The sequence below is a fragment of the Saccopteryx bilineata genome, chromosome 7 (genome assembly GCF_036850765.1).
Source record: "Saccopteryx bilineata isolate mSacBil1 chromosome 7, mSacBil1_pri_phased_curated, whole genome shotgun sequence".
NCBI lineage: Eukaryota > Metazoa > Chordata > Mammalia > Chiroptera > Emballonuridae > Saccopteryx > Saccopteryx bilineata.
This window is the reverse complement of record NC_089496.1, coordinates 24,872,672-24,888,320: the sequence shown is the minus strand read 5'-3', so window position 1 is coordinate 24,888,320 and position 15,649 is coordinate 24,872,672. Positions and strand designations below refer to the sequence as shown.

At 38.7% G+C, this 15,649-nt stretch overlaps 1 protein-coding gene across 1 annotated transcript; it reads left to right on the top strand.

Annotated features, from left to right (window-relative positions):
* The first annotated feature begins 1,419 nt into the window (after positions 1–1,419).
* BET1 (Bet1 golgi vesicular membrane trafficking protein) lies at positions 1,420–14,048 on the top strand. Its single transcript, XM_066238720.1, has 4 exons — positions 1,420–1,583; positions 7,422–7,546; positions 10,839–10,895; positions 12,862–14,048. The coding sequence occupies exons 1-4, from the start codon at positions 1,565–1,567 to the stop codon at positions 13,015–13,017; spliced, it is 357 nt and encodes a 118-aa protein (XP_066094817.1). The 5' UTR covers positions 1,420–1,564; the 3' UTR covers positions 13,018–14,048.
* The last annotated feature ends 1,601 nt before the right edge of the window (positions 14,049–15,649 follow it).

Here is a 15,649-nt window from a genome sequence, read left to right as displayed (position 1 = left end):
CCCCGGGCACTGAGGATGGCTCCATGACCTCAACTTTAGGCTCTATGAAGAGCTCATTTGCTGAGCAACAGAGCAACCTTCCAGATGGGCAGAGCATCACCCCCTAGTGGGCTTGCCGGGTGGATCCCAATCAGGGCACATGCAGGAGTCTGTCTCTGCCTCCCCTCCTCTCACTGAATTAAAAAAAAAAAGAGAAAGAAAACCACCTTTCTTAAATTAGATGATTTTTCTGACATGTTTTGATTATAGAACATGTGTACTTTTAACAGAAGAGACTGTCACAGAGTGTAAGAAAAAAAGAAAGCTTTGCCATCAATCATTTCTCTTACTGAACCTTCAGTGTTTATTTGTAGTATTTGTTCCTGATGCAATCTTTAATTCCATTGCTTTTAGAGAAGGGTGGTTTATTTTATTTATACGAAGACTATTTTCCTCTCAAAATGCCATTGCATTAAGTTTATTTCCCAGGTTAATAACTTTTATTAAAAATTGTTTTTGTGTGGACTTTACAAAATCAACCTGAAGGCAGAGATTTATCTGTCACTGCTATAGTCAATGTTCATATTGGGAGAGTATGAGGGAAATGATCAGAGATTGCATTTTCAGAACTCTCTAGCATGGAGATTATTCCATTGTCAGACAGCAGCAACAAAACTGCAAAACACTCAGTGTTTTTTGAGCATTTATTGTATATCTGATTTAAAAAGAAAACACTTTATTTCATTAACATTATGACAATCCTGTGAAATAAAATGAAATTCTAGGACTAGCCTTAATTTCAGTACCACCCTCACCTGCCAACAAGCTTTTAGCTCCTTACTTCAGTTGGCACATTATCATGTGTAAATAATATTTCAGTATCCTCTGTGTAAGTTAAAAGAAGTCAAAGGAGGTAGGAGTCCTTAGCTCCCTTAACTAATACCAGGGTTCTTTCTAGAAATGCAAACAATCCAGTAACCGGAAACTTGACCGGATGACTCGTCACAAATCCTTAACCTTCATCCTTCCCTTATGTGGGCTCAGATTTCTTCTGTGTGTGATCAGAAACTTGGTTCAAGTTTCTTCGCCTTTCCTGAACAGACGTTGGAGATGAGACACAGAATTAGGAAAGTTAAGTCAATCATCCAATCATGGTCTGGGAAAGGGTCGATCTCTTAGGGTAAACTTGGGGCTGACCAGCTAACAGCAAGCTCAAGTGAGGGCGCGAGCCCAGCGGCGAATCCAGAGTTGAAGACCTGAATCCCAAGGTCGGGTCGGAGCCTCGGTAACTCTCGTCCCTATTCGGAAAGCCCAGAGTCCAGTGCACTCGACACCCTGCCCTACTCCCTGCATCTGGGATGAACTACATTTCCCAGAATGCCATTCAAGCCTCCTCGCAGGGAGCCAATGAGTGCCTGGGTGACGCCATCATCCCGCGCGATGTTTAGACTCTACTGATGTCGTGGCGCTTTAGGGGAAGAAGTTGGTGTTTTGCTGGGTCCTGGTCCTAAAGAAGTGGGCCTGCTGACCCCTGACCCCTACCTACCTACCCCTCCGCCGTCTTTTTCCTCCCTCTTCTCGCAAGATGAGGCGTGCAGGCCTGGGTAAGGAGAGGGCTGAGGGTCGAAGTTCGGGGGCCCTGAATGCTGGGCTTGGGGACGCGGAGGAAGTCGGACGGGTCTTCCATATGTCACTGGAATCTGGGTCACAAAGCAGGATGTTTGGATGGGGTGCCGAGTGGGAACACATCATTTTTCCCAGATCCTAAGGGTTTCATAAATTTGGTTCAGTCCGAAGTTTGGACGGTAGGTTTAGAGAGTAGTGGAGGATTTGGAGGTGGGGTATGGACAGGTGACAACTCAGCCGTGAAGGCTTTTAGTGTAATCGACTTGACTCAACGTGGTTATGAAAGTGCGTATTCCCCGAAACTCGCCTTGGGTTTCTTTCACCTTCTCTGCCGGCCCTGTATGTTAGTTTCTTCAGAAGCGAAATTGGAAGTGTGGCATGCGGCACACACTGCTACTAATAGTCATGTTAGTCTGGTAACAGTGAGTGACAAAGGTAAATGTACGTGTCATTACTGTTAAAGTCCGTGATGTGTAACATCGGGGTCAGAGGCCATTTTACCGAGATCATTTCTTAACTGAGCCTTGTGGCACTCTTAAGGCTGGAGAATGTGGTCAAGCTCGGTGACTTAGCATTCGTCCTTGCCCCTTTGGCTTAGGAAACTAAGTTAGGCACAAGAACTTTAATGGGCCATTATAATGCACAGGTGTTAAAACAGCATGTTCTGGTTCTGAAGTTCTCTATTAAGAGACGATTAAAAAAAACTCTGCTTAATCAGCGTACAGTACACCTGAGAAAAATGTAGGAAATATTTGAAAAGAGATGTTACCTTTTTCAGTTTTAAAAGATGTAAAAAGAAAAAAAAACTTTTTTGAAAGTGTCAGGTATTTAAAGTTAGTGAGAGTTACCATTAACTCTAGGTTTGTGCATTGATTATAGTTGTATGAGAGACAACTTTTGAAAAATATAGTTTTTATGAATACCTGGATCTTAGAAAGAAAGTGACCAGGTAAATTGTTGAGAAAAAATACCTAATTTTGAGCAAGTTTAGTTTTATATGCCTAAATGTTTTTCCTTTGTATCATTACTAATGGCAAGAAACATTTATTGTGTACTTGAGTAAGCTCTAAATATTGTTATTTGGGGCCCTGTTTGTGCTCCCAAAGTTTCCAAGCTAGCTGATTATGTTCAAAGATAGATTACAGTGCAAGGTGGTAGTTATACATTCAAATGCCAGATAAGTTCTACAGATAGTGAATTTTTAGGGATTTCAGAAATAAAGTGCTGAGTACTTTGTGGAGACATAGAAACTTGAACTATATATAGCTTGAAGATAGAGCATGGGAGAGGTAAGTTCCAAACAGAAGGATGGAAAAAAATAAGTTATAGGTCTACAGTTACGGAAGGTATGGTATGTTGAAGGGATTATGCTCAGGCCAGTTTGACGGAACCAGAACTACTACTACATTATAAGATCTTACCAGAACTACTACTGCATTATGGAGATCTTTGAGTGCCAGGCCAAGGACCCTTTGACTGTTTCCTTCAGCAGTGTGTCATGATAAATTGCATGAAAAGGGCTTGACAGGTGGTAGACAGATGGTGATACTCAGCCCTGCTTGTACATTAGAATTATCTGTAGAGGTTTCAAGGTATTGTTACCTGGACCTCCTGCCTGCCCAGCTCAGACTAACCTAGAATCTCTTGGATAGATCCTTTTTCTTTTAAGCTCCCCTGTAGTTGAGAAGAAAGATGATGACTTAGATGTCTGTTGCTATCATTGACATTGGCATGATGTGAGATTGGCGTTCTTTTTTTAAAAATCTTGCTTCTTTTAAGTATCACTGTGTATTGACTTGGAATTTTAAACTTGGGATAAATAGTGAATATGATAGATATTCATGTGGAGAAGCTGCCACACTTCACATGAATCTCTAAATGATTTGTCTCAGCTGTTGACAGAAACTGCCCCAAAGAAGAAGCATTCGTGTAAATGACAAAGGCTGAGGATGGATGACTTTGGCACTCACTAGCTTTCCTACAACTTTTTTTTTTCTTTTTCCAAGTGAGAGGAGGGAAGCTAGACAGACTCCCACATGCACCCCAACTGGGACCCACCCGGCAACCTCCATCTGGGGCTGATGCTCTGCCCATTTGTGGCCATGCTTTAAACCGAGCTATTTTTAGGGCCTGCAGTGGAGGCTCCACAGAGCTATCCTCAGTGCCCAGGGCTGATGTGCTCGAACCAATTGAGCCATAGTTGCGGGAAGAGAAGAGAGAGTGAGAGAAGGGATAGAGGGAGGAGTGGAGAAGTAAATTGTTGCTTCTCTTGTGTGCCCTGACCAGGAATTGAACCCGGGACATCCACACGCGAGATCAAGGCTCTACCATTGAGCCAACCAGCCTGGGCTCCTACAACTTTTATAGAAGCTATTCACACAAAAAGAAGTAGCTAAGTTTGGAATAGCAGCTCCTACACTTGTATTTGATATTTTTCTTTTTATATTGAGTGGATGATAGTGTGAGGAAAGTTTAAAACTCTTTAACAGGAGAAATGTGCATTGAAATATTGCTGGGTGATAAATAAAAATAATTTTTCTTTTAATAAATGGAACAGTATAAAAGAACTCTAAAATTAAAATTAAGGTAGGCAAAAGGGCAAAACAAAGAAATAAAGCCAATAGCCATTAATTTAGAAATGAATTCCTTGGTCAAGTTGTCAAGTGATTAAATTCAACCAGTCAGCAATTATTTACTAGACAAATGTTTTACATTCAGAATCTTAGTCATAAAATAAGAAGACATATACCTTTTTCTCCAAGGATTTTGGTCCTTATAGAGTTTATACAAAATATCATTAGTTGATGGAGTGAGAATGCAGTTGGGGGATGATGACTTTGGGGGAAAAGACTATGCTTAGTCACTTGGGTTCACTTTTATTATAGCACATTTGGCGAGCTTTTATGGATCATATTTCAACAGTTGAGGGAAATTTGGGGGAATGTAACTCTTTCTTCTCTGGAACATATGTGTTTAACACTTTGTATGTGTGTGTGTTTATTCAGTGAGAGGAGGGGAGGCAGAGAAAGACATGTGACCCACCAGGATCCACCAGGCAAGCCCACAAGGGGGTGATGCTCTGCCTATCTGGGGCATTGCTCCATTGCTCTGGTCCTGAGCTCTTCTTAGCACCTGAGGTGGAGACCATGGAGCCATCCTCAGCGTCTGGGGCCAACTTGCTCCAATCAAGCCATGGCTGTGGGAGAGGAAGAGTGAGGAGAGAGAGAGAAGTGAGAGGGTGAAGGGTGGAGAAGCAGATGTGCCCTGACTGGGAATCTAACCCCTGACATCTACACTCTGGGCTAATGATGCTCTGCCTCTGAGTCAGCTAGCCAGGGCTGTGTTTTTTGTTTTTGTTTTGTTTTGTTTTTAGTGTAATTTGTGTATGTGTCTGCTGCATATGAAGTACTTACTAGGTATAGGGAATTATGAGACACTGTCTCAGCCCTCAAAGAAGGTTGTGATTCCATTCTTAACAAAGGTAAGCACATTCAAAGTTGAATAGCAGTGAATTCAGATTCTATTCATTAATTCACTTGTAAGTATCTATCTATCTATCTATATTGTGTGTGTGTGTGTGTGTGTGTGTGTGTGTATAGCCATGACTGAAACAAATTTAATTTCTTCCCTTGGAGTGAAGTCTAGAGTGCAGTATTACTGTATGCAGTCAGAGCTGTAAGAATTCAAAGGAGGGAGTTTTGCTTTTTAGAGAAAAATGAGATTTGTGCTGTGCCTTGAAAGAGCTTCCTATTCACAGCTCAACCATCCTTCAACTACCAGCGCTGACCGCTACTTTCTGTCCTTCCAGCTCTTACTATCACTGCCATGCCATCTACTCTTTGAGTTTACTTGACCTCTAGTTATATATAATCCCTTCCCCCATGTTCTCAGGGCTCCGTTGAAGCTACTACAATCCCTGTTCAGTCTAGAACCCATAATCCTGATCTTTAACCACTCTTGGCAAGTGATTTCAACCTCCTGGGACTCTGTCCCTCTGCAGCCCAGCACTGGAAATCTTCAACTCTCCTTTGTTTTTTATTGAATTTATTGGGGTGACATTGGTTAATAAAATTATATGGGTTTCAGGTATACAGTTCTAGAATACATACATCATCTATATATAAGGTCTGCCAGAAAGTTCTGTTCGTTTCTATCACAACAAGTTTCGACACGTAAGCACATGTTTATTTGGTGCATTTGTGCCTCTCTATTTTTATCACGTAATGTATACATACTGACGTAGCAAATTAACTAAAACAAAGTTGATTCACGTTAGTCTTATCTGTGAAGGGATAGTGTACCCATGGCTACTGATAAAGTTCATTTACACCACTGTATTGTATACGAATTTCAACAAGGAAGAAATGCCAGAAGCATGTAGAATTGAAAGTGTTTGGTGAAGGTACAGTTTCTGATAGGACATGCAGAAGATGGTTTAAAAAATTCGAAACCGGTGATTTTGACCTTTCTGATAAGCCACGTTCTGGGTGACCATCTTTGATCGATGACGATGTTGTTAAGACCATGTTGGAGCAAGATCCTTTTCTGACAACATCAGAAATCACAGAAAGGCTTAATTCAGCTCAGCAAACCATTTCGGACCATATTCAGAAGATAGGATTGGTGTGGAAATATATTATTTAATAAAGTTTATTGACGGTAAGAAAAATTGTATTTTGTTTTATTCCAAAAACGGACAGAACTTTCCAGTAGACCTTATATTATATTGTGTTCTCCACCCCAAATCAAGTTTCCTTCCATCACCATTTATTCCCCCTGTACCCTTTCTACATCTCCCAAACCCCCAACTCTTGAGAAGTCTAACCATCGAGCTATAATGAACTCACTCAGGCTGATGAGCTCTTCTCTCACACATCCAAGAGGACTGAGACCACTATTGTATATTGCCTCATCCAGGATTGTTTTATCCCCCTAGTAACCCTGCGTAGTCCACATCAGTTTTCTCCATTCTCTTTACTGTTCCCCTTCCCCTGAAATGATCCTCATTCTTAAGTGGCAGCCGTTTCTTTTACTGAAAAAAATGGTGGTATCGATTATTTTTTTTAATGTGGTTATATAACACTTAACTATGCTTTCCTTTCTCATCCCCCGCCCCCATGCATTCATCTGTGTATTCACTATCCAAGGCTCACTCTACCTGTTCACTTGCCTGATGAATATCAAGAACTGTACTAGCCAGTGGCAGGGACCGCATTCCTGCGCTCTCAGTGGAAGGTGCACTCCAAAGAGTAGCACCCAGAAAGAACCATGGATCTAACACATGGTGGCTCTCGCATATTTGTAGAGAACGAATGACAACCCTCTCTCAACTCTCGGTTGTATTATCCATAGTTACTCTAGCTCTGTTCTATGTATATAAGAGAGAGATGCCAACGAAGGACCTTCCTCTGCCATGAGCTCGCTCTTGCTATATTATCCTCTTTCTCTCTCCCTCACTCTTCACAGCCAAGCTTCTTCAGTGGGGAGTCGACGTTATGACTTTTTCAAAACATAGTCCTATGGAGCAGAAAATGTGCCCGGAATACCCTTGTACAGCAGTGCTTATTTTATTGTGTTGTGGGCAGTTAGTAAGCAATCAATAAATGTGTGTTGAAATGAATTGAATATTCTTTGCTTAAAAGAGGGCATTGTAGGAACGTTCTGCTCTATTTAGTTATTTTAAAAATTCACTTGAAATGTAACTATTATTAACATGCGTGGTCTGCAACGCCCTCCAGGGGTCTTTTTTGGTTCTTTCCTATCAAGGAAAAATGGCTTGTTTTTGCTACAGCTATACTTGTGATTGATCCTTGCAGGTGAAGGGGCACCCCCCGGCCACTATGGTAACTATGGCTATGCTAATAGTGGATATAGTGCCTGTGAAGAAGAGAACGACAGACTCACTGAAAGTCTGAAAAGCAAAGTAATTGCTATAAAATCTGTAAGTATGTAACATGTTGAGTACTTTTAGATTTATATATTTATATGCACAAATATTATGTGTTTATACTATATACTAAGAAATTCAGTTAGCCAAATAGTGTGGTTCAGTGAGGTACACTCAAAACTTAGACATGATTTGAGTAGAAGGGTTGAAAATGTGTTCAATCAGTACATATGGAGGGGGTAGGGGTTGGAGAAAGGGTGTAAAGAGGGACAAATATAAGGTGACGGAAAATGATTTGACTTTGGGTGATGGGTATACAACCTAATCAACAGTTCAAGTGCTATAGAAATGTTTACCTGAAACCTATGTACTCTTCCTTTTTTTTTTTGGAAATGAGGAGGCAGTCAGACTCCCGCATGCACCCAACCGGGATCCACCCGGCATGCCACCAGGGGGCGATGCTCTGCCCATCTGGGGCGTCGCTCTGTTGCAACCAGAGCCATTCTAGCACCTGAGGCAGAGGCCACAGAGCCATCCTCAGCGCCTGGGCCAACCTTGCTCCAATGGAGCCTTGGCTGCGGGAGGGGAAGAGAGAGACAGAGAGGAAGGAGAGGGGGAGGGGTGGAGAAGCAGATGGGCGCCTCTCCTGTGTGCCCTGGCCTGGAATCGAACCCGGGACTTCTGCACACCAGGCCAATGCTCTACCACTGAGCCAACTGTATGTACTCTTCTTATTGATCAATGTCACCCTGTTAAATTTAATTCTCTCAATAAAAAAAAGAAATCACTATTTATGAAGTGAAATTCTAAATGTTTAGAAAAAGTGCTGGCGTAGGAGTTTTAAGAAATTGAAAAGACTTACTGAAGGATATAGAAGACAAAATTTCTTTAAGTCAAATAGCATTTGGGTGCTGAAGTTTCCTTTCTGTGAAAAAGGTTTATTTTCCATCTAAATTAATAGAATAATTTGTAATTTAAAAAAACATGGTACATTTGTTTATCTTTTATAAACTTCAGCTGGTTTTTGTGGTTGAATCTACAATACTGTGTGTTGTCTGTAGCGATGTCTTGTAGCGATAGCTTGGAGCAGTCCATGTTCATAGCCAGCAGCTCTTCCCCTGACCCTTTCTGTTCCTCACCTCCTAAGTTACACATCTTAGTCTGCCATTTTTCTACCTTTCTTTTCACATCAGTCACCGAGCCTGACACTTCTTTCTACTGTTTCTATTTCTAAATACTATCCCCTGGTTTTATATTGGAAAAGTCTCTTAACCTATCTGTTCCTAATATTTTACATTTTCTGGTCTGAGCTACATACTGTCATCACAGTCATCTTTTTAGAGTATTTTTTAAGTTGCTTCCTACACTCTCAGATTCTGTTGACCTCCCATGATGTAAAAAATAAAGTTCACACTGTAGGTTGATCAAATAGGTCCTTTAAGATTGTCCACGGCTTTTCAGGCCTTGTCTCCTGCATTTTCAGAATGTGTGTGTGCTTCCTGCCAGACCAGTGAGAGTGCTCTCCGTCCTAGGCACACTGTTGCTTTCCCATTTCCCTATCGGGATTGTGCTGTCACTTTGCCTTGGGTGTCTTCTTCCACTGGCTGAGTCTTGCCCATCTGAAAGGCTCTCTTTATTGCATCCCTTTTCGCCTCCAAGCTTTACCGGATTACTACATCAAAAGTGACTTCTTTTCTTATGAACATAAGACCATTTACACCATTTCCATAGCACTTAGTGTATAGTAATCTGCATTAGAGTCATTTGTATGTAAAATACATTTACCAGAATGCAGGATTTTTCTGTTGTACTTATTTTTATATTCTACACAACACCTAGTGTAATACCTTATCAGTTGTATTAAATTCAACATATTAAACAAAGAAATAAAAAAGGATGGTTTTAACAGTGTTTGTGATTGAGTCTGCATTACAGAAAAACATGCTACGTACTTATAGAGCGTTAAGTAGTAGCTTATATTGCCAAAGCTTAATTGGTATTTCACTAGTTTTGGAAAATAGAATTGTAGTCAGCCTGGACACTATTATATTCTAAAATGAGTATTGTTTTCAAAGTCATACTAAATCAAAAGGTATTGATGTATGAATTAAGCTATATTGTATAATGTTAATAATTTAGGAAACAATATTTAGAGGAAGTTAAGAATTAAATGATTAAAAAAAAAACTCCATTGTTGATCATTTAGGCTCCTTGTTAGAAGAATGCTTCTCTTCCCCTGGAAACTTCTTTCCGTGGCAGGAATAATAGTTGTAGACAGGTGACTTGGGCAGTCAAGCTTTATAGTTACTTTATTATCTCACATTCTGATCTATAGAATTGTACTATGGTTTTGTGTCCAGTAAAACCCCATATTTTCACATAAAATAAGCTGAGAACAATATTTGCAATGATTTGCCAAGGTTTTGAGTAGTTGTGATTATATTTATTCAAAAATCTTGGAAGTGAAGGCTTTGATGAATTTGTCATATAAAGTATTAAATAGGTGTTAATAGCTTTAGGTTTGAATAGTAGCCTTAATCGCTGACAGATATTTTTAGGCTTAGCCTCTTTTCTGCATAGCTTTAGAATGTGGCTAACACTAACTTGTAAATTTCTTTTCAATTTGTTATATTTTAAAGAAAAATACCATTACAATCTAAAGAAATAATCAATTTAGGCTTATATTCTTTTTTTTTTTTTTTTAGATTTTATTTATTGATTTTACAGAGGGAGGAGAGAGGGAGGTGGTGGGGGAACACGAAGTGTCAACTCATAGTTGCTTCACTTTAGTTGTTCGCTGATTGCTTGTGGTGTGTACCTTGACCGGGCCAGCCCAGGGTTTTGAACTGGTGACCTCAGCGTTCCGGGATGACACCTTATCCACTGCGCCACCACAGGCCAGGCTTAGGCATATCTTCAAAGTAAAGTAATTTCAAAGGAAAATATTAAGTACTTATATCTGAATTTGAATTGATAATGCAGGTACTTGTATACATCTTTAAAAACATAAAGAAGGGAAACAGATAAATGCCGTTGTGTGAAAAATATAGAGAAAAAACCATGCAAGGATAGAAGAATCAGAGTATGTACCAAAATTAAAAGATGGAATTGAATATTAAGATAAAATCCCAATGAAGAGCAGGAAAGCAATATCCTTGTTGGGAAGGAGTAGAAGTCTTGAATTTATTTTCTTTTAATCTCAGTGAAATGTATCAGGAAAAAGAGAGTATATTTTCTATTTCTAGAATACAGTTTTATTTGAGAAAATGTGTATATTTAAAATGGCATATTTATAACACTTAAATATTTTTGTATGAAGAGTAATGTCTATGCTTTCTTCTTATAGCTTTCCATTGAGATAGGCCATGAAGTTAAAACTCAAAATAAATTATTATCTGAAATGGTAAGTGGGATTTTAACTTTCAGAATTTGATCTTATATTCTCAAAATTAGTCTGTTAATCAGGAATAATATCCTTTTGACATTTTGGAATAAGTCCAGAGATCGTAAGTCCTGGATTTTAGTCCATTTCTATCTAATTTGTTTAGAATAACTACAAAGTTCATTTTTGCCATGTGCTTATTTTTTCATCTTGCCTACCACACATAAGTAGGAGGAAGAAGTGGAAGCCAGTGTATCTTTAATCCTGTTTTTAGAAACACTGTTGAAGGTTCAGGACAGATGACTATTCTGAGTATTTTTAGAGATCTCAATGGATATAGACTGCCAAGTTATCAAAAAGCAATTTACATCCATCCAATATACCAAACACCTTGCACTTAATATAAGCCTATTTTTTGATGTCCTTAGGACCACTTCTGAATAAATCAGTAGGATTTTCTTTCCTTTCTTTTTAAGTGAGAGGAAGGAAGATAGACTCCTGTATGCATGCTGACCAGGATCCACCTGGCAACCCCTATTTTGGGCTGATGGCTCAAATCAACCAAGCTGTTTTTAGCACCTGAGGCCAACTCTTGTACCAGCCATATTATCCTCAGTGCCTGGGCCGATGCTCGAACCAATTGAGCCTCTGGCTGCGAGAGGGGGAAAGAGAGAGAACGGGGAGAGAGATAGGGAAAGAAGCAGATGGTCGATTCTTCTGTGGGCCCTGACCAGGAATCAAACCTGGGACATCCATACCCTAGGCTGACAATTTGAACATAATAATATCCCAAAGCCTTTTCTTTCTAGTCTAAACAATCTCAGCAATATATACCTTTTCTTCTTTGAACCTCTTTCTTTTCTTTCACCTTTACTTTGAATGTCAGACTTCTCCAGACCTTCCCTAGTTGCTTTTAAAATTGTACTATCCAAAAATGAATATGGTATTGAAGCAATGTTCCTATGAAGGTTGTGCATTAGAATCACATAGGGAACTTTGAAGATCTCTATGCCTGCTTCTCACTCCAGATAACTGAGTCAGAATTTCAAGGGTTATGTATTTTGAGAAAAGCATGTCAAATAATTCTGATACATAACCCTGCTGAAGAACTATAGATGTATAAATTGCTTGAGCTACCCAGAGCCTGAGTTCTACAAAGGCTGCCATTGTGTCAAGCCCCTTACATCTCAGGATACGGAGTTTTCTGTGAAAGTGCAGTATTTCTAATCCATCCCTAGTCCTCAGCATAAGGACTTTTCCAGCTATGTTTTCACATGGTAGTTCTCCCTATTTGTATTTGTAGTTTTTATTTTATTTTACCACTTCTACATGGTATCCTCTTATTTTTAATGGACTGTACCCAAAGTCAGCTATTTAAAGGATCTTAAAATTAAAAGTAAAGGTACGTTTAATTGCTAACTAACCATATTAAACTTTGGATAAATGGTTTCACTGGGAAGCACACCATCTCACCTTGGAGATCATGCCCCAACAGACATCAGTAAACAACCGCTCTTCCAGCTGCTGGGAAGCTGGGGAGATGCGGCCACGCCAAGGGTATCGGAGCTCATTGTCCTCGCAGCCCTTGGACGCTCCCCCCAAGACCCTCAATAAAATGGCTTAAGTTTCCCCAAAAAATAAAGTGGGAAAAATCCTGTATGATAGTAAACAAATACTTAACATTCATTGTTAATCTTTTTTAATCCACATAATTGAAATAAGACCTAAATAGTATGGTATTTTTAATTATTCTGAAGGAATGTTTATTGAATGATGGAAGAGCTTTTTAGTCATTGAGAGAGTTACTCAGTTTTGCATGGAATAATCAGGCTGATTATCCAAGTTATACATAGGCTCCTGAACTGATTAAACACTAAAAATGTCATTAAAAATGTATTCTACAAACAATATATCCAGTTACTTAAATATGCATATGTAGAGTGTGAGAATCTAAGCATTATATTTTGTTTTCCTTTTCTCCTCATAGGATTTACAGTTTGATTCTACAACTGGATTTCTAGGTAGAACTATGGATAAACTAAAGATCTTATCCAGAGGGAGCCAGACGAAGCTGCTGTGCTATATGATGCTGTTTTCATTGTTTGTCTTTTTTGTCATTTATTGGGTTATTAAACTGAGGTGATGCAAGTACGTGTGACTTTGGAATTTGTTCCAGCGTAGTGACGTGGAGTACCACTTTGGTAAAAAATCATCGTCAGAACATTCCTAGTTTTCAAATACTATGGCTTTTTTTATCGAAGATTACTGAACTTTACTTTTTTTATAAATCAAATTAGATAATACAGTGCCCTTTGAATACTGTTTGTTAATGACTTATGTGTGCCCCTATTTTCAGGGGCATTGAGATAGCCAAAAGTCATTCTGGCCCTAACAGTCCTTTTCCTATTGCTTGCTGTCAGACTAAATGGCAGTATAATCTGTTGCTGCCATAAATGTAGGTTTATGTTCCGTGTAAAGCAGCTAGTGGGAGAAGACGAGAAGAGCCTGATGCTGAGCCCTCGAGGTGGTGAACAGTTTGTGGTGGAACGCTCACTAACTGTATTCTCCAGAGCTGACATCAACTCTAATGATGTACTCCCCTTTTCCTCCTTTATTTGGTTAATTTGTAGGCGGATTTCTTTTTATCTACAGTTTTTTCTAATAAATTTTGATTATATGACTTCTCTTTCTCCTTTGCCCAAGGACTTGATTCTCTAATAAAGCTTGGTATTTTGGCATATTTTCTAGTAAGGTATATTACAAATGTATATCAGTATAATAGTTATTTTATATGAACTTTATACATACCATTGACTTGGCTTAAAATAGTTTTATGATTTTAGCTACTTGGACCATTTGGTTATCATTTGTGACAGAATAATGTGAAGTTAAAGTAATTGCTAAGCTCTGAATGGAAATAACACGTTCAAGTGAATTAATTGCCTCTGTTTTATTATTTGCTCAAAATAGATAAATGAAAGGACTCAGTATTGAACTTGGGGTTAAGAATATTATTGCTTTAATCCAGTATATTTGTTTATAGAAAGCAAAACAAAGGTGGAATGTTGAGTGGGAAAAAATATTAAAATGTTCTTAAATGCTTGGTTTTGCTCCTATTTTGGAATTTATCCATTTATGATCTCCAAAAAATAAATATTTAATGAAATAAATTAATCAACTTTGTTGCTTCTTTATTCACGTCTTATATTTTTACATAGAACCTGAGAAATGATCCTGAAAACTCAGATTCCAAGCACAATGAGTAAAAGTTAACATATAATATTTGTAGTATTTCAGAATTTCTGCAAGAGAAATTATGACTATGGTTTCAAAAATATTTAATTTTTAAGTATTTTTAGTTATATATCTATTACTGCTTTTGCTGAGTTTGCAAGACATTTTGTTCATCCCTCATTACCTATCAATTCAGATCCTATGTGTTCTGCTAAAACACTAGAATGGAGAGGGCTTAAGTGACTTGAGCAGGAGCCACCTGGGGTGTGAGGAGGGACACACAGGCTTGGGTTAGATCTGGGTTCAGATCTTTATTTCTGCACTTGCTCAGTGTTTTGGAACCTGTTGCTTCTTCAAATCTCCTATTTCACAGGTTTATGCTGAGAGGTGGATAATATATCGGAAAGTGCTTTACACGTGGTAGTCACTCAGTCAATGTTAGTTCTCCCTATCATGACAGACACACAAAGGGAGTTATTTTAAGGGTAAGACAAGTTGGTTTCAGGCTTTGAGGTGATGATGTGATCTCTAAGTGGAAATTACTATCAGACAATTAGAAATTCGGGGGGCAAAGGAGGGGCAATTTGGTGGAAAGAGACTGCATAGGGCATGGGGGCACCATGCAGGGTGTAGAGTGTGTTACATTGAGGGGACACTTGAAACCATGTCAACACAATAAAAATTAATATTCATTTTGCACACACAAAATAATTAATTATGTATTCTATGCCAATTATGTGACCTCCAGAGCTCATGGTATAAGACTCAGAAGTAATTGCAATAATTAAAATTGCAGAAAGAAAGAACGAAAGGCCAAAGAAAAATGAGTGGAAGTTGAAAACAGAAAGGGATCAACAAGAAATAAACAAGATTAAAGCCCCAGGAAAACCAATGATGGCAAAACAAGGATGGATTTCAGGATTATCTGAAATTGGCTATTATGTGAAAGTACTTTGTAAAATATTAAAACACTAAGTATTAGGTATTTGATCATTAAGGAGGTGATGATAAGGTGTTTGGGGTAATATAAATGTGATTCTCATCACTGCATTGTCCAACATTTCTCATTTTGGAGTTGGTTTTAAGAACTGCCTAAAAACAGGTCCCTAACCAGTATTTCATATCACCCTCTCTCATCACTGCCTTTGCTGAGATCTCTGACAGGTAGGCAACTCTTGAAATGACCTGTCATTGTCCCCTCAGGGATCTGTTTGCCAGCAAGTACCCTTTACTTACATCTGTTTAGGGACCCCCTAGGAAAAGTACTCCCAGAAATAAAATGGGGGGAACATCACATATGGAAAAGTTCTAATCTTGCAATTTTTTACAAGCTCATGACTAACTCCGAAAAGGCAGTTATTCTAAATGTATCTGAGAAATTGATTATAATGATTATAATAATAAACATGCAGAATATTCACATTATAGTTTTTATTCAAACAACACAAGACCTGCAGATGTTTAGAAAGTAGGGACACTATAAATCCTACATTTCAAATGTTAAACCAGATTTAGAAATCAATTCATAAAAATCTATAAAA

What these genes read in the sequence shown, in the direction of transcription:
- BET1 (XM_066238720.1), top strand. An exon ending in AAGTAATTGCTATAAAATCT is followed by an intron (nt 7,547 to 10,838) that starts GTAAGTATGTAA and finishes TTCTTCTTATAG; the next exon opens with CTTTCCATTGAGATAGGCCA. An exon ending in ATAAATTATTATCTGAAATG is followed by an intron (nt 10,896 to 12,861) that starts GTAAGTGGGATT and finishes TTCTCCTCATAG; the next exon opens with GATTTACAGTTTGATTCTAC.